Here is an 18,903-nt window from a genome sequence, read left to right as displayed (position 1 = left end):
TGGGCCACTTGCTGTAGTTTTGATAACATTAGGAGATTATCACTAGAGGACTAGTAAACCTTCTGCCATGTAGTCTTCCATATTCATGAGCTGTGTCTATTCTCTCCCCCACCACTGATTGGCGGTTTTCTGCCTACGCACAGTCTACGCAAAAAGCTGCCAATTAGTAGTGTGGGCAGGGTTATGCACAGCTCAGCAGTCAGAGAATCTGCTGCAGATTAAACTGATTTTATTAAAATCGCAACAAGCAGCGCAGTAGGTGACACATCGCTGGCATCGGGGTCTCTGTCGTTATATCATGTCGCTCTCAGATGGGGTAGCAAAAATCTGCTGACAGATTCCCTTTAAAGAAAATCTGTCAGCACATTTTTTTGCTACCTCATCTAATAGCAGCATGATGTAGGCAAAGAGACCCTGAATCCAATGTATCACTTAGGTTACTGGGTGCAGTCGTTCTGACACAATATGTTTTTAGATATAGAATGCAGCAGAGCTGAGAAAGCTAATCCCGACCACACCAAGCTCTCTGTGTACATAGCTATAGACAGTGAGCTGCTTATCACAGGAGGAGGCAGAATCGGACCAGGACTCGTGCTGCTGGCTCATCACAGCAATGATAATCACAAGGTGACTAAACCTTCAAGTGAACAAGAGCACACAGCCAGACAGGTGACACATAGTTCAGTTTAGTGTCTTAACCCCTACCTCATGCTGTTCTCAGATTCCGCATCAAACACCTGCTGACAGATTCCTTTTAAATGTGTCAATTTCAATTATCATTGTCAGAATGCACATGAAATCCTTTGCCTGATACAATGCTAATTGTAATATTGTGGGCAAAACTTAAAGTATTATCCATTCTGACATACTTTCAAAGTAAGTACACCAGCTTTGTCATGTTCATGAGATCTGTTTATTAATTTATGCAGCGTATATTGTGAACTGTGGTGACAGATCCTCTTTAAGCTGTAAAAATCTGTACATTTGTTGTTAAGAGCTATTAATGGCAAATCGAGGTGTCATCCACACGAGTGTCACACCACGCAGTGTCATTTACGTAGATCTTGAGGATTAGACGTTGGATTAGGAGACAGGAAAGAATGAACTTCCATAATATTAGGTCTCCTATATGACGGCAGCATGTAGTAATCTTTCACCAGACATAAATCTGCATTTCACGATCTTATCTTGTTACTCTTATTAGTTAGCTAACCCTCTAAAATAAAGCCTCATTCAGATGTTCTCCATCTTTCACGTACAAAAAAAATGATTTCATCAGTGTTATAGCCGAGTATCCGAGTTTCACCAGTTTGGTCAGTGTGTAAGATTTTACCATGTGTTTTCATCAGTGAATTTTATGAATGAAAAAAATGAATAAATTAGAAATGACACTGAGCTGTCCATGATTCTCATGGACTTATACACTTCTATGGGTAATTTAGATCCATGTCGCTGATCAAAAACAGACATGTCTGAACGATTTTATTACAGACACAGAGACGTGTGAACGACCCATAGGTTAAATTGGGTATGTGTTCTCTCTGTGAAAACCACGGACAACACATATACGTGAAAAACGGAAGTCTGAATAAGGCCTAAGGCTCAGCCAGCTGCTACAGCTTTCATCCTCCTGAAATGTGGCGTGGCCGTCCAGGTCCTCCCGTTTCTGAAGTGCCAGTTATGCTCCCATATGTATTACATATTGCTATTGACATGATTGAGTGAACTTTTGTTGGGTTTCCTCCCTTTAGGTGTCTCCTTATGCAGATCCATACAGAGAAGCTTTGCAGAGCTACAAAATTAATGAACAGGACACTGATGTAAGTTTTCTTTTGTGAGAAGCTCTAGATACCATTCCATAAGTGCGCTCAGTCCTCATAATGCAGTGTTATGAAGTCTCTGATGTCCACTACTTTTCCTTCCTCTAGAAGCTCCTGGGTAGGCTGTGTGAGCAGCACAAGGTGGTCCGGGAGCAGGATCGGCTGGTCCAGCAACTACGTGCTGAGAAGGTAAGGGAGCATTACTACACATGATTATCATGGAGCTCAAGCTTCTGAAATAATGTTTCATGCAATATTTTATGGAGAAAACAAGTTTGGATCCCATCAAAACAAAGCAGAAAGTTTTCCTTGGGAAACGAATCCTTGCTATGTTTTGATGGGAGCCGATCCTGATCTTGATACAAAATATATTGCTCCCGCACAGAGCCGAATTACCGAAATCATCTGGGAGGAAACCATAAAACTCCTGCTCTTTGCATTTGTAATTCCCTAAATATAGTGTTGATTTTTGAGACAAACAGTAACACAATAAAGCTTCTTAACGAGGACGTGTCACCTGGTCAAAAGTGGATAGTTGGCTATTTTTCATATTGGTTTGAATTTACTAGCTTGGCTTCGTCTGCACGAACATTGCATGATGTCTTGTTATTCTATTTAATTGATTAGCTGTGTATTTGTAAGGTATTTTAACATGGACTTGAGTTCTCTAGTTTTTATTCCCTCCTCTTTCCTTTCCCATCCATTTCCCTTAGGCTGGAGTCACACTGGCGAATAAAACAGACGAATGCAATGCGATAAAAAATTGCATTGCATTCGAACCCATGTTATTCTATGGGGCAGCTCCCATCATGCAAATTTTTTTTTTTTTTTTTTTTTTTTTTTATCGCATCCGATCCTCTGACCAAGACAATCGCAGCATGCTGCGATTGTCACCGATTTTCGGATCGGATTCGACAATGCATGTCTATGGGGGCGAGAAAAAATGGGACTAAAAACGGACTAGATGTGTGAGTTGCGATAAAAATCGCACCAAAAGCCAGCAATTTTTTTTCCTACATACAGTAAAATGACAGTGTCCAGTTAAATAAAGCAACGAATTAATAGATATAGACACATTAAATAAATAAATATATATATATATATATATATATATATATATATATATATATATTTTATACATGTTATAGAGACACATTAATATATATATTTCTAGTTCATACAGTTCTTAATTGCAGAAAAGCCGCTGGCACATTAGCCGGCTTTTGTATAACATTCTCCTGCCCGACATGAAATGACACTTGGTTTACATATAGTTAACCATTTCATTTCATGTTTTTTTTTTTTTTAGGTCTATCACTATTAATTATATGAAAGCTTGTGGGTAAAATTTTGGGCTTGTAGGGGTTCATTTAAGGGGTTAATTCGTTGTAAATTGCGGAGACTCCCGCTGACGTCACTGAGGCTGCAGGGAGTCCCCGTAATTTAATACAACGAATTAACTATATGTAAACTATGTGTCATTTCATGTCGGGCAGGAGAATGTTATACAAAAGCCGGCAAATGTGTCAGCGGCTATTCTGCAACTAAGAACTGTATGAACTAGAAATATATATATTAATGTGTCTCTGTAACATGTATAAAATATGTGTGTATATATATATATATATAATATTTAATGTGTCTATATCTATTAATTAGTTTGTGTGGGGAAACCTGTCATTGGGCTCCATTATATGTCCATTTTGCTTTCCTGCGAGAAAATCTCGCCAGACAGATGTCAAAAGGATGCTTACATGCGATTAAAATCGCATCAATGAAGATAAATCGCATCAAAAACGCATCACTGGTTAAGATATCTTTGTGCGATTTCGGACCGTTAAAATGGGACCGATTTTTTATTCGTTGTGTGTGACTCCAGCCTTAGTGTTAATTCCCTTCCTCTCCCCTCCCTTTCAACCCTATATTATTACTAAAATTCAATAAAAATGTTTGAAAAGGGAAAAAAAAAAAAAAAAAGTGGATAGTTGTTTTTTTTTTTAAATTTTATTCCTGCTGTTCCCAAGAGTGTTCCGTTTTTGTTTTCTTTTATTCTTAAATCCACCGTATGGTTTGAGAGTTATGGGCTTTTTTAATTTGGTGATGGTTTTTATTGTCTGTACCAAGGGGGCGTTGCTAACACGGTTTTCTGATGTCTTTCGGTTGATTACACTTTAAGCCACCCTTCTTTGATAATGACCATAAAAATTAGTACTAAATAAAAAGGCCCATATGTCTGAAATCATAGGTAGGATTTAAAGAAAAAAAATCTCAGGAACTCAAAAACTCAGAATACTCAGGAGAGCAGCGGGAGATCAAAAACTGGTGACTCTCTAAGAATAGTCGGCATTTCATGAATGATACTACCACCTAGAGCTTATTGTTTGGCCATGAAGTGACAGGAGCAGCTGGAACATGTCCCGAACTACTGAAGAACTCAACAGCAGGGACCTGCCTCCCAATCAGTTTTTAGGGGTACAAAAAAAGTCCACTTTTTTATGGCAAAGGGTAAATGGAAGCCTATATAGTAATTCCTTTACACTCAATACCTGTGTTGCAAATCCCATGGTGTATCCTAATCTGAAGACCAATTATTCCCCTTCCTCAATAGGATGTCACTTGTGATAAACATGTACATTTTTTCTTTTACCTGGTATAAATGCCGCTGTTTTTCAGAATCTGACATTTGTCTTTCTTTTCTTCCTGCTCCTCTCCATTCCTGAAGTATGGCCCCTTCTTCCCTGTATGTAAATTTATTATTTTTGCCAACTGGGTGTGGTACTCAAGAACACTCTCAAAGAGAAGAGTTTAGGATCACACCCACTTCTATATATAGGGCATAGGGGTCCATACCTCAGTAATGCAGAGGTGCAGGAACAATCGAAGAACATCACTAGATTCAGGAGAACAGCAACATTTACAGCAGGTAAAAAATGTACACAATGTAGTGCAGCGATGACCCCACGGTGAAGTGATGAGGCAGTGACCCAGGAAAGTTCAAAAATAAACACAGTGTTAATGTCCAAACTCACAAACAAAACATACGGTATCCTCCATATCGCAGCCGGGAAACAAGACAGTCCATAAATACGACCGGTTGCCGAGGGCGACTGCACCACCGTATTAGGCTGCGGGGTGCCAGGAGTTCGCTCTGCTTTGTTCTGTGTTCCTTCACACAGACTGAGCTTTTGCAGCGCTCTGCACCTTGCGACCTCCACACTGACACACTGAACCCTCTGCTGCAGTGGTTTTCACAAAGAACCTGTGGCCGTAGGCCACATGAAAAACCCGGGCAGGGGGAGGAAACGGACCGCCCTACTAGCTTCTTGTAGTCCGTTTCAAAAATTTAATCCCATGGCAGGCTTTTCTAATCTGCCATGGACAAATAGCTTGTCCAAGACCAACACTCACTTTTATGGCTCATACTCATTTGTGAGAAAAACAGACAAGTGCATTCCGATAGAAAATCGAATTGCACTCTGACCAATGTTATTCAATGAGTTACATCTCATTGGTGATTTTTTTCTCAGCTCAATGCCAATGCAAGTTAATGAATGCGAGAAAAATATTGCACAGCATTCGAACCATGCGAGTGCTGTCCAATTTTCACGCACCGGTGTCCTTTGAAAAGCCAGCAATTCATGTGTGGTATACAGTAAAATCACACTGACAGGTTAGAATAGATATATACTGTACATATAGAATATAATTATATATATGTGTGTTTTGACAAATATTTCATTTGAAAACGATGTGTAAATGCCATAGAGAACTGCTGTATGTAAACGCTCATGTTGAAATTGCATTGCAATCGGATAGCAACCGCACTGCACTCGGATGTAAATCGGATTCTAGATGTGAAAATCACATTGTACTCGCATGACACTCATCGTTTTTTTTGGTCCTGATACTGGAAAGTTTTTTTTTCTCACATATGGGTGTGAGCCCTTATTCTGCATTGCAACCACAGCTACGCCTGTGACCACAATGCACTCCCGCGGCCTCAATATGCTTCTTTGCGCACCCTGGGGGACACATAGCGACCCTCACATATGACTCCGGTCACTGCCTCACATACTCCCCCCCCTTCCCCCGTTCAAACTTGTAGGGCTGAACATTTGTCACCATACAAGGGGGCCCGTGACAGGGTATCCGCATCCCAGCCCGATGTTCCACGGTAAAATTGAAATTTTGCAAAGACAGGAACCATCGGGTTACCCGAGCGTTCCTCTCCTTGGCATTCCTCATCCAGACCAAGGGTAAATGATCTGTCACCAAGCAAAATGGTCAACGAAGCAAATAATAGCATAGGGACTCCAAGGCCAACTTAATGACCAGGCACTCATTCTCCACTAAACTATAATTTTTCTCGACTGGGGTGAGTTTCCTACTTAGGTAGGTGACCGGTTGCTCCTCTCCCTTCATCTCCTGCGACAGGACCGCTCCTAGTCCCATGTTAGAGGCTTCTGTCTGCACAATCAAGCGTTTCTGAAAGTTGGGGCTAATGAGGACTGGCTCTTCGCACAGCTCCACCTTCATGGATTGGTACGCTTCCTCCGCCTGGGGGTTCCACTGAACCATGACCGACTTCTTTCGATTGAGGAAATCTGTAAGGTGGGTTGTTCTCCCCGAAAAATTAGGTATAAACCTCCGGTAATACCCAACTATTCTGAGAAACGCTCTCACCTGTTTGGTGGTAACAGGTCGAGGCCAGTTCTGAATGGCCTCGGTTTTATTTATTTGGGGTTTGATAACCCCACAGCCGATCACGTAACCCAAGTACTAGGCTTCCTCGAGCCCTATCGCACATTTCTTGGGATTCGCCATCAAGCCCACGGTTCTGAGTAAATCTACTACTGCTTGCACCTGGGACAAGTGGGTATGCCAGTCAGCACTAAAGATGATGATGTCACCTAAGTATGCTGATGCATGCTTCCAATGGGGTTCCAGCACTATGTCCATCAACCTCTGAAACGTGACAGGGGCCCCATGTAGTCCAAAGGGCAAGACTACATAGTGGTAAAGACCCCCCGGTGTTATAAAGGTGGTCTTTTCTTTTGCTGACTGTGTAAGAGGCACCTGCCATTAACCCTTAGTCAGGTCGAGCACGGTGAAGTGCTGGGCCTGACCCAGGCGCTCGATCAGCTTGTCCACCTGGGGCATTGGGTAAAACTCGAACTTCGAAAGCTTATTCAATTTATGGAAGTCATTACAGAACCGTAATGATCCGTCCGGCTTTGGGATTAGCACAATGGTGCTAGCCAAGTCACTCCGGGATTCCTCAATTACTCCCAGCTGGAGCATTGGTTTTACCTCACTCACTATGGCTTGTCTCCTGGCCTCGGGCACCCGGTATGGTTTCATTCGTACTCTTATATGAGGCTCTGTGACAATGTCATGCTGGATGACGGAGGTATGACCGCGTAATTCCGAGAATATGTCTGCATTCTCTTGGACTAATTTCCGAACCTCTCGACGCTGCTGTATCGAGAGAGTGTCTCCTATTTTTGCCTCAGCCTTGGCCGGTGACCGAGGATTCCCTGTTGGTACCATCGGGGTCGCTCTGTGGCCAAACATTTCCGGTCCTTCCACGCTTTCAACAGGTTGACGTGATACAGCTGTTCGGGTTTTCTTTTACCGGGCTGGTAGACTCTATAATTTACTTCTCCCATCTTCCCACGTATCTCATATGGCCCTTGCCACTTGGCCATGAGCTTACTCTATGTGGTGAGTACTAGTACCAATACCCGGTCCCCTTCTTTAACCCCTTCACGACCTTTGACGCCACGTAGGCGTCATGAAAAGTCGTGCCAGAACGACCCATGACGCCTATGTGGCGTCATGACTTTAAAGCCCCCCTGCGGGTCGGTTGACCTAGGTCACTGAAAGGTCACCCGACCCGCAGATACAGGGGGCTTTGTTCTTCGCCACAGGGGGGCGTGGCTTCGCCCCCACGTGGCTACGATCACTCTGATTGGCTGTTAAAAGTGAAACAGCCAATCAGAGCGATAGTAATATTTCATCAATCAAAAATGATGAAATATTACAATCCAGCCATGGCCGATGCTGCTGTAGCATCGGACATGGCTGGAGACACCGATTCCACCCCCCCACACCGGCGATCTCCCCCCCCGCAACTGAATGACAGCGGCGATCTGCCGCCGCTGTCATCATCTGCCCCCCTCCCATTCCCTCTGCTCCCCGCCAGATTCCGATAACCCCCTCACCCCCTCTCACCTCCCCCGGCACCTTCTAAGTCCCCCTGTCGCTCCCGGTGTCCGGCGGGTCCGGTTCATGGGCGCCGCCATCTTAGAAAATGGCGGGCGCATGCGCAGTGCGCCCGCCCGAATCTGCCGGCTGCAGATTCCATTCTTTCATTTTGATCACTCTCACAGTGATCAAAATGAAAGAAAAAGTAAATAAACCCCTCGATTATCACCCCCATAGGTAGGCACAACTAATAAAATAAAGAAAATATTTTTATTTTTATTTTTCCATTAGGGTTAGGGTTGAAAAGAGGGTTAGGGTTGAAAAGAGGGTTAGGGTTGAAAAGAGGGTTAGGGTTGAAAAGAGGGTTAGGGTTAGGGTTGGAAAGAGGGTTAGGGTTGGAAAGAGGGTTAGCGTTGGAAAGAGGGTTAGGGTTGGAAAGAGGGTTAGGGTTGGAAAGAGGGTTAGGGTTAGGATTGGAAAGAGGGTTAGGGTTGGAAAGAGGGTTAGGGTTGGAAAGAGGGTTAGGGTTGGAAAGAGGGTTAGGGTTGAATTAGGGTTAGGGTTAGAATTAGGGTTAGGGTTGGAATTAGGGTTAGAATTAGGGTTAGGGTTGGAATTAGGGTTAGCGTTGGAATTAGGGTTAGGCTTGTGGTTAGGGATGTGTTAGGGTTAGGGCTGTGGTTAGGGGTGTGTTGGGGTTAGGGTTGGAGTTGGAATTGAGGGGTTTCCACTGTTTAGGCATATCAGGGGGTCGCCAAACGCGACATGGTGCAACCATTGATTCCAGCCAATTTTGCGTTCAAAAAGTCAAACGGTGCTCCCTCCCTTCCAAGCCCTGACGTGTGCCCAAACAGTGGTTTACCCCAACATATGAGGTATCAGCGTACTCAGGAAAAATTGCACAACAACTTTTGGGGACTAATTTCTCGTGTTACCCTTGGAAATTAAAAAATTGGGGGCTAAAAAATTATTTTTGTGGAAAAAAATGATTTTTTCATTTTCACGTCTCTGCCTTATAAACTTCTGTGAAGCACTTGGGGGTTCAAAGTGCTCACAACACATCTTACATACGTTCCTTGGAAGGTCTAGTTTCCAAAATGGGGTCACTTGTGGGGGGTTTCCACTGTTTAGGCACATCAGGGGCTCTGCAAACGTAATGACGACCGCAGACTATTCCATCAAAGTCTGCATTTCAAAACGTCACTACTTCCATTCCGAGCCTTGACGTGTGCCCAAACAATGTTTCCCCCCCACATATGGGGTACCAGCGTACTCAGGACAAACTGGACAACAACTTTTGGGGTCCAATTTCTCCTGTTACCCTTGTGAAAATAAAAAATTGCGGGCTAAAAAATCATTTTTTGAGGAAAAAAAACATTTTTTATTTTCAAGGTTCTGCGTTATAAACTTCTGTGAAGCACTTGGGGGTTCAAAGTGCTGCTCACCACACATCTAGATAAGTTCCTTGGTGGTCTAGTTTCCAAAATGGGGTCACTTGTGGGGGGTTTCCACAGTTTAGGTACATCAAGGGCTCTGCAAATGTAACATGATGCCCGCAGACCATTCCATCAAAGTCTGCATACCAAAACGTCACTACTTCCCTTCCGAGCCCTGACGTGTGCCCATACAGTAGTCATCCCCCACATATGGGGTATCAGCGTACTCAGGACAAACTAGACAACAACTTTTGGGGTCCAATTTCTTCTGTTACCCTTGTGAAAAAAAAAAAATTGTGTGCTAAAATTCATTTTTTTTGAGGGGAAAAAAAATGATTTTTTATTTTCACGGCTCTGCATTATAAACTTCTGTGAAGCACTTGGGGGTTCAAGGTGCTCACCACACATCTAGATAAGTTCCTTGGGGGGTCTAGTTTCCAAAATGGGGTCACTTGTGGGGGGTTTCTACTGTTTAGGCACACAGGGGCTCAGCAAATGTAACATGACGCCCGCAGACCATTCCATCAAAGTCAGCATTTCAAAATGTCACTACTTCCCTTCCGAGCCCCGACGTGTGCCCAAACAATGGTCCCTCCCCACATATGGGGTATCAGCGTACTCAGGACAAACTGGACAACAACTTTTGGGGTCCAATTTCTCCTGTTACCCTTGTGAAAATAAAAAATTGCGAGCTAAAAATTCATTTTTTTAGGAAAAAAAAAGATTTTTTATTTTCACTGCTCTGCATTATAAACTTCTGTGAATCACCTGGGGGTTCAAAGTGCTCACTATGCATCTAGATAAGTTCCTTAGGGGGTCTAGTTTCCAAAATGGGGTCATTTGTGGGGGAGCTCCAAAGTTTAGGCACACAGGGGCTCTCCAAACACGACATGGTGTCCGCTAACGATTGGAGCTAATTTTCATTTCAAAAAGTCAAATGGCGCTCATTCCCTTCTGCGCCCTGCCGTGCACCCAAACAGTGCCCCCCCCAACATATGGGGTACCAGCATACTCAGGACAATCTGGACAACAACTTTTTTGGTCCAATTTCTCCTGTTACCCTTGTGAAAATAAAAAATAGCGTGCTAAAAAATCATTTTTGAGGAAAAAAAATGATTTTTTATTTTCACTGCTCTATGTTATAAACTTTTGTGAAGCACTTGGGGGTTCAAAGTGCTCACTACACATCTAGATAAGTTCCTTAAGGGGTCTAGTTTCCAAAATGGTGTCACTTGTGGGGGAGCTCCAATGTTTAGGCACACAGGGGCTCTCCAAACGCGACATGGTGTCCGATAACGATTGGAGCTAATTTTCCATTCAAAAAGTCAAATGGCGCTCCTTCCCTTCCGGGCCCTGCCGTGCACCCAAACAGTGGTTTATGACCACATATGAGGTATCGGTGTACTCAGGAGAAATTGCCCAACAAATTTTAGGATCCATTTTATCCTGTTGCCCATGTGAAAATGAAAAAACTGAGGCTAAAAGATAATTTTTGTGAAAAAAAAGTACTTTTTTTTTTTACGGATCAATTTGAGAAGCACCTGGGGGTTCAAAGTGATCACTATGCATCTAGATAAGTTCCTTGGGGGGTCTAGTTTCCAAAATGGGGTCACTTGTGGGGGAGCTCCAGTGTTTAGGCACACAGCGACTCTCCAAACGCGACATGGCAAGCGCTAAATATTCCAGCATATTTTCCATTCAAAAAGTCAAATGGCGCTCCTTCCCTTCTGAGCCCTGCCGTGCGCCCAAACAGTGGTTTATGACCACATATGAGGTATCGGTATACTCAGGGGAAATTGCCCAACAAATTTTAGGATCCATTTTATCCTGTTGCCCATGTGAAAATGAAAAAATTGATGCTGAAAGAAAATTTTTGTTGGAAAAATTAAAATGTCCTTTTTTTCCTTCCATGTTGCTTTAGTTCCTGTGAAACACCTAAAGGGTTAATAATCTTCTTGAATGTAGTTTTGAGTAGCTTGAGGGGTGCAGTTTTTAGAATGGTGTCACTTTTGGGTATTTTCTGCCATATAGACCCCTCAAAGTGACTTCAAATGTGAGGTGGTCCCTAAAAAAAATGGTTTTGTAAATTTTGTTGTAAAAATGAGAAATCACTGGTCAACTTTTAACCCTTATAACTTCCTAACAAAAAAATATTTTGCTTCCAAAATTGTGCTGATGTAAAGTAGACATGTGGGAAATGTTATTTAGTAACTATTTTGTGTCCCATAACTCTCTAGTTTAACAGAATAAAAATTCAAAATTTGAAAATTGCGAAATTTTCAAAATTTTCGCCAAATTTCTGATTTTTTTTCACAAATAAACGCAAAAGTTATCGATCTAAATTTACCACTAACATGAAGCCCAATATGTCACGAAAAAACAATCTCAGAATCGCTAGGATCCGTTGAAGCGTTCCTGAGTTATTACCTCATAAAGGGACACTGGTCAGAATTGCAAAAAATGGCCAGGTCATTAAGGTCAAAATAGGCTGGGTCATGAAGGGGTTAAAGGTTCTGACCGTGGCCCTTTTATTATACTCGCCGCTCTGCGTGGCCTGAACATCCATCAGATGCTCCTCTACTATGTCCTGTACTGCCGCAATATGGTCCTGCATGCTTGCCACATGCTCGATGACACTCTTATGTGGAGTGGGCTCCTGTTTCCTCGTCTACTTGGCTACGTCCAGCAGTCCCCTTGGGTGCCTGACATATAATAGCTCAAATGGGAAGAACCCCGTGGACGCCTGTGGTACCTCGCGGATAGAGAACATTAGATAGGGCAGTAACATGTCAAACTCAGCTCACAGTAGCGCCTTACACATATACAGTATAATAAAAACAACAATCTTTATTTCTATATACTTTGGACTAAAAATTATTAATATCAATATTGCATCATACCACCACCAAAAATAGAGATGATCAACATAGGGAGGTGCCTAATCCCTACGCTGGCCTAAATGTCCCTACCTGACAGCGGAGGTTGGCACCCTAGAACCTGCGCAGTGGCGCCCCCCGCTCCACGATGACTCACTCTACTCACCCTATAAGGCCATGTTGTGGCAAGGGTGTGAAAAGGTGTTAAACAGGTAGGTGAGAAAGTAATATAAGAGGAATCTAGAGTTTGCTACATATATAGGTTTCTTCCACTAAATGTATCAAATAACTACTTCTAAAATTCTTTGTACTTGATGATACTAAATCTATATAGGCTCACCTCATCAAAATTGGGATGACAATAAGTGAAGTGCTCTATGGTTTTATCTTACTCCTGATGAACCTTGGAAGAGGGGAAATGCGTTGTGTTGCAAACTGGGCAGCAACATGCCCAAATCCCTCACTTCCTTAGCGACCACCTTTTTTAGCATGGACTTGAGGGTGGTCTTGTTACACTGTGACATCCGTTCAGATATTTGTAGACCGCTATTAAGTCTCCTCTTAGGCCGGTTTCACATTAGCGCATTTTATGCGCGCGCACGGCCGGGGGTAGCTCCGCCCCCGATCCGGCTCTCTGCCCGGCGTGCCCGCCCCTTCCTTGTAGCGCCGCCTCCTAGCGGACAGCGGCGCCTGCGATCGGCGCACCCTATCTTTAGCATAGGGTGCGCCGATCGTGCGCAGGCCGTGCGCTAGTTGCGCTTTGACCTGCGCTGCGCACTTATGACGGTGCGCCGTGCGCGCCAAAATCCGAAAAGTTCGATTTGGGCGCGCACGGCGCACCGTCAAAAGTGCGCAGCGCAGGTCAAAGCGCAACTAGCGCACGATCGGCGCACCCTATGCTAAAGATAGGGTGCGCCGATCGCAGGCGCCGCTGTCCGCTAGGAGGCGGCGCTACAAGGAAGGGGCGGGCACGCCGGGCAGAGAGCCGGATCGGGGGCGGAGCTACCCCCGGCCGTGCGCGCGCATAAAATGCGCTAATGTGAAACCGGCCTTAGCCTTCTTTTTTGCAAGCTAAACATTCTCAAATCCTTTAACCGTTCCTCATAGGACATGGTTTGCATTCCGCTCACCATTCTGGTAGCTCTTCTCTGAACTTGCTCCAGTTTTTCAATGTCTTTTTAAAATGTGGTGCCCAGAACTGGAAGAGGATAATGACTTCATGTGATCTAGACTCTATGCTTCTCTTAATACATCCTAGTACTGTTTGCCTTTTTTGCTGTTGCAAAATGATACTGTCCTATAATAAACACCACAAAGGCCCATGAATAAAACATGGATGCAGAATAATAAGACTGATTCCAAGATTACACCAACTGCTTGTCTTCTGTACAGGAAAGCCTGGAGAGTGCACTTATGGGAACTCACCAGGAGATGGAGATGTTTGGCAACCAAACGGCATTTCCAGAAAAGTTGCTGCATCGGAAGGAGTCTCTCCAGAATCAGCTGATCAGTATCCGAGTGGAGCTGTCTCAGGCCACCACGGTAAGGCACATGGTACCACTTATTACATTAGGTGCTTTTTAAATGTAACAGCAGCACTAAATGTCTAGTTACTAAGAAACTAAGAAATATACAGTCTGCAAATCAAAAAGGGTTAAGAAAATTATCATCTTGTGACATGACCTGTCCCTACAATGACAAGGACAACATTGCAATTATTACAAGTCAGAGCTTCTTACATAATTATATTATGTGGTCATTTCCAGTAATTAAAAGGGGAAATCCTGCACATCATGCTATTCGTACTCTGATCAGTGTTGATAGCGTGATCCGATTTTCTGGAATAAGGAGAAGATGGGAAAAAAATTTTCTTCATTCCGTCAGTCTGTGAAAATCAGACAGCACGCAGATATCATCCGAGTGCATGATACAAATCGTGCATGATGCGATTTTTTTTCTTAGAATCACTTCCATAGGATAACATTAGTCTGCACTCTGACCGAAAATGCCGTCATCTGATCAAGTTCTAAGAGAAGGACCCCCCAAATCCCACACCTGCTGCCATTTTACATGCCTAAAGTCAGCTTATTATCAAAGCACTTACTATCTTCTATTTTCAACCTTTAATGTGTCAGATGTGTCTCATATATTCTAGGCATTAAACAATAGCAGCTTGGAGTATGAGGTCCTGGAGGGGGAAGTCTCCGCTTTACATGATGCTTTGTGGGAGCAACTGAACCTTAACATACAGGTAAAAAGTGCAGATACACAGGAAATAAAGCAATGCATGTCAGAGAAAGCAATTCATGGATTGGTTCCTGATTTTTCAGAACGAATTAATGAATAGACACATTCAAAGGGAAATCTGGAGGATTCAAGATGTCATGGAAGGCCTTAGGAAAAATAACCCCTCCAGGGGGACAGACACGGCCAAACACAGAGGTGAGTTTGAGTTCATCTGCTTATAGGGGATATGGTAATAATCCTACCTAAAAAGCTTGATGGACTTAATATGTTGTGAAAAGGAGGATCCTAAATAAAGGGAACCTGACGGGCGATTCCTACTTCCCGAACCACAGACTATTGCAGCCAGTTACCTAATGCTCATAAACGCTGTGACGTAGATTTACTTTTAAAAGTTGTTGGGAACAATGCGTCTTGGAGGACTAGTCCAAGTCTGAGGCAGGACCCCGGCTGCTTCTCCCCGCCATGCTCTCCTAAACTGACATCTCTCTATGCATATAAATAGGAAAAGAAGCCACCAAGGACCTGCCTCTTGGACTTGTTATCAGTGGTGCATAGCCGCCGACATTTCAAAGTCTGTTTTCTTCGAAACGTTACAGCATTTCACAGAATTGCATACACGGATTTAATAGTGCAGCGAGTGCCTGATTCATGCTGCCCGTGGCTTGAGCAGTACCAACATACTGTCTGGTTCCCTCTGAAGAATTAGTAGTCATGTTACAAATTATAAGATTGCGTATGTATATTGTGTTTAATTATTATAGTCATTTATAGCTGTTTATGCCAAGCGATATATGTCATACCACTGAATACATTTATTTATTCACTACAGTTTTTACACGTTCACTCTACATGTCCTTACTTTTTTTCCCATCATTGATCTGTGTCCTCTCCTATAGTAGTTGCCGGGCCTTCAACAACATTTACCTCTAATAGTCCAGCCAGCCCATTGAGCTCCGCCAGTCTCACCAGCCCCCTCAGCCCATTCTCTCTCATCTCAGGATCTCAGGGATCGCCTACTAAGCATACTACAAGTGAAGTAAGTGAATTTATTCCGTATTTTATACATGTGCTAATGATTTAGCTGGACCTGCTGCTGTTCATGGTCTTCACCCTCTGAGGGCAGCACACAAAGTTACGATTACAACACCTATTCATTCTCTCCAATTCTATTTCATCCTTTCCTGTATGACATTGGGCCATTCACCTCGTTAATTCAGAGATCGATCCCATTTATTTCATTACTAATTATTTCAGCAGAAACTAATTTCTTAAATAGATGAAATTGAAAGCTTGATTTATAGCAGTAGTGAGAACGTAAACTCTTGTAGCAATTTAACCCTCCCGTATACTTTACATGTAACCTTTTTTAGATCTATTATTGCTGACAGTGAATAGAAACATTTGTTCTCTACATTGAGAGGCTAAACCTATTGTAACCACGTCCCGCTCACACAACTGTTGGGCAGTAGCAGCACCACATTTTCTTTTTCTAGATGGGATCTATATAGGGTGACAGATTATAAAGGCGCATACACATTAGACTAAAGTCTGCACCACCCGTATAATAATTATGGGGGTCTCCAACATACTGGGGGAAGAAAAGGATCTTAAATGCCCAGTCCCTTGGCTATCTCAGGAGATAAGCTGACCTAGGGGTGGCCGAGACAAAGATTCTCGGGAGAGATACAAGTGTTAGGCCAAAAATATATAAGTCATGTGTAGGTCTAATTTCAAACCTGGCATCTTAAAAGGAAGTTGTCAGAAAATAACCTATTGATTTAATCCGGTTTCTGTGTTACATGTATTTCTTACAAATTTTATGGCAATTTTTACACTGGCCAGTGGTGCTTAGTTAGGCTTTTGCTTCCTGTCCTTTTGAGATGGGTTCTCCTCTTAACATCTCATCTTAACAAGGGTTAACATCTCTCTATGTTACCAGAGGCAGGATTACAATGACAGGTAGGTAACACCTCAATTTAGAGCTGGTAACACAAAATCCACCAATCAAAATAGGAGATATGACAGCCGACTCTGCACCCCCTCACTTCACAATGACCTTTTTTTGCAGGGTCAATAGACACTTCAATACAAAAGGCAGGGTCAGAGTCTGACCATTGTTACTAATGTACATGTGTTTCCTGGAACAAAAGGAAGTATGAGTCGAAGAAAGTCCCAGTGTCCAATGTGAAAAGTTTTAGATTTTCTTTTTTTAATAGTCTGTGATATGTAAAAAAAAAAAAAAAAAAAAGCATTGGGAAAAATGTTTTTAAAAAATTCATGTAACACAAAACCGGATTTAATTAATAGGTCATTTTCTGAAGATGGCTTCCCTTTAACAATACCAGCAGCTTTGTAAGGGAGATGGACCAAAAAGATTTTTAAACTCTGAATGTAAACAGTGTTCTACTCACTGACAAGTAGTAATCTTGAAAAAATGTGTATCACAAAGTAAGATTCAATACTTCTCATTAACATAAAATTTGGGGTTAGTCTATCTCGATACAGCAGAATTGAGTGGGGCAGGACTAACCCTTTAAAGGGAATCTGTCAGTAGGATCAACCCTCCTAAGCCATCTATATTGTCTTATAGGTGACAGAAAATTGAACAAAATGGTACCCTAATATATGCAATCCAATGTTTTATTCCTAAGAAATCCAAGTTTTTTCAATATGTAAATGAGCTGTTAAGATCTATGGGCCGGACTCACATGTACTTGAGAATCTGCCTGCAGGAATTATTTGAAATGAAGGGGGTGTGAAACATGTAGATCAGGAGAGCAGACTGTCAGTTATTACATGTCTCACACTGGTAACGCCCCCTTTCATTTAAAATAAGCTCTGGGAGCCGATTCTTGGAAATATTTATGTCAGGTCCATAGATCTTAACTGTTCATTTATACTGTATATTACGACAATTATATTTCTCTAGAATAAAACATCGGATTGTATATATCAAGGTATCATTTTATTTAACGTACAATGACCTCCATGTCCATATAGGCAGCTTAGCAGTGCTAATCCTACTGACAGATTGCATATAAGCTTTATTTATATGTGACTGAATTCTTCCCTCTCGTTGTTTACTATTTTCAATCCAAAATTCGTTCTGCAATTGCTTCTTATATAAAACCGTTCACCAGTGAACCTGTTTCCTGCTATTTCTTTCTTTTACCTTTTTATCAATATTTCTGGCTCTTTTTCCCCTACTCCAACCCTTGCTGCTAATGCTTTCTGGCTTCCTCTCTGCTCAGGACTCGGGCCCCCCTCGGCCCCCTCTCCCTCTTTCGTACACTCCCCTGGATTCTCCTCCAGCTGTCCCTCCACCCCCAGGGGAGGGCCGCTTCCAGCCTTGGCCTTACCCTATCTCTCCCTGCTGGCCACATCACAGTGAGGTAACTAGAGGCAATGGAGGGTAACGATGGGGATTGTTTAGGGTGCATGTCTTAATTCAAAAAAGACACCTTCACATTTATTCAGTGCAAATGTTTTTGTGGAATAGAATCCACGAAAAAATTGTTCTTCCACGCACAGAACTCCATGCAACAGCAGGTAGAAGACATGCTAGCATTCAGTGACACATATGGTAGAAGACATGCTAGCATTCAGTGACACATATGGTAGAAGACATGCTAGCATTCAGTGACACATATGGTAGAAGACATACTAGCATTCAGTGACACATATGGTAGAAGATATGCTAGCATTCAGTGATACATATTATAATGACATGATGTGTTTCCTAACATCACTTAACATTATTCACAAGACGTGTTGAGAGAATACCTCCATATATTAATATTTTTCAAGGGGAATTTTGCCCTAGAAAATACAATCTGCATTTTCACAGAAACCATTCCACTCTTGATCATGTGATGTGTGTGATGATTCACACCACACACATTTAGTGGACAAGTGTGTCACAGTTCCTGGAAAAAAAAAGTGAAATGAAACATCATTTTCACACTTTTTTTCTGCAATGCAATACTTTACCCTTACTGTTAATGGGGTTATATATTATTAATAAATAAAGTTCATGTTCACTTCTTCTCCATATAGCCATCAGTGAAAGCAGTGACTGCTCTCGTTTTGGTTGTCCTTACTGTGTCCATGAAATTTAATATGTATATTTGTGCAAAAATATTCCTACAACCTATACTATGTGTAATATACTGTAGCGTAGCTTTTTGTTTTTAAAGTGTTGGCAGGGAAATGTTGGGTAAAATGCACATTTTTCACATGTTTTTATGTGTGTTTTATAGCATTTTTGTTTTCATTTTCTATTCATTTCAATTGGTGAAAACTGCTGCAAAACGCAAA

The 18,903-nt window shown here is 42.4% G+C and overlaps 1 protein-coding gene across 15 annotated transcripts in view; it reads left to right on the top strand.

The window, feature by feature from the left end:
• PLEKHA6 (pleckstrin homology domain containing A6) overlaps positions 1-18,903 on the top strand; it is a 280,897-nt gene that overhangs the window by 235,498 nt on the left and 26,496 nt on the right. For 12 of the 15 annotated variants that reach the window (XM_073587158.1, XM_073587152.1, XM_073587156.1 and 9 more), the window contains 7 exons: positions 1,752-1,820; positions 1,929-2,009; positions 13,732-13,881; positions 14,495-14,590; positions 14,670-14,781; positions 15,483-15,622; positions 17,838-17,978. In XM_073587158.1, coding sequence (XP_073443259.1) covers positions 1,752-1,820; positions 1,929-2,009; positions 13,732-13,881; positions 14,495-14,590; positions 14,670-14,781; positions 15,483-15,622; positions 17,838-17,978 — 789 coding nt within the window. The remainder of the gene's footprint in view (positions 1-1,751; positions 1,821-1,928; positions 2,010-13,731; positions 13,882-14,494; positions 14,591-14,669; positions 14,782-15,482; positions 15,623-17,837; positions 17,979-18,903) is intronic. The other 3 variants (XM_073587161.1, XM_073587163.1, XM_073587153.1) reach the window with 2 other exon arrangements.

The sequence above is a fragment of the Dendrobates tinctorius genome, unplaced genomic scaffold (assembly GCF_039654945.1).
Source record: "Dendrobates tinctorius isolate UK_male_01 unplaced genomic scaffold, ASM3965494v1 ptg000098l, whole genome shotgun sequence".
In the NCBI taxonomy this organism is placed as follows: Eukaryota; Metazoa; Chordata; class Amphibia; order Anura; family Dendrobatidae; genus Dendrobates; species Dendrobates tinctorius.
This window is presented reverse-complemented; position numbering and strand designations above follow the sequence as displayed.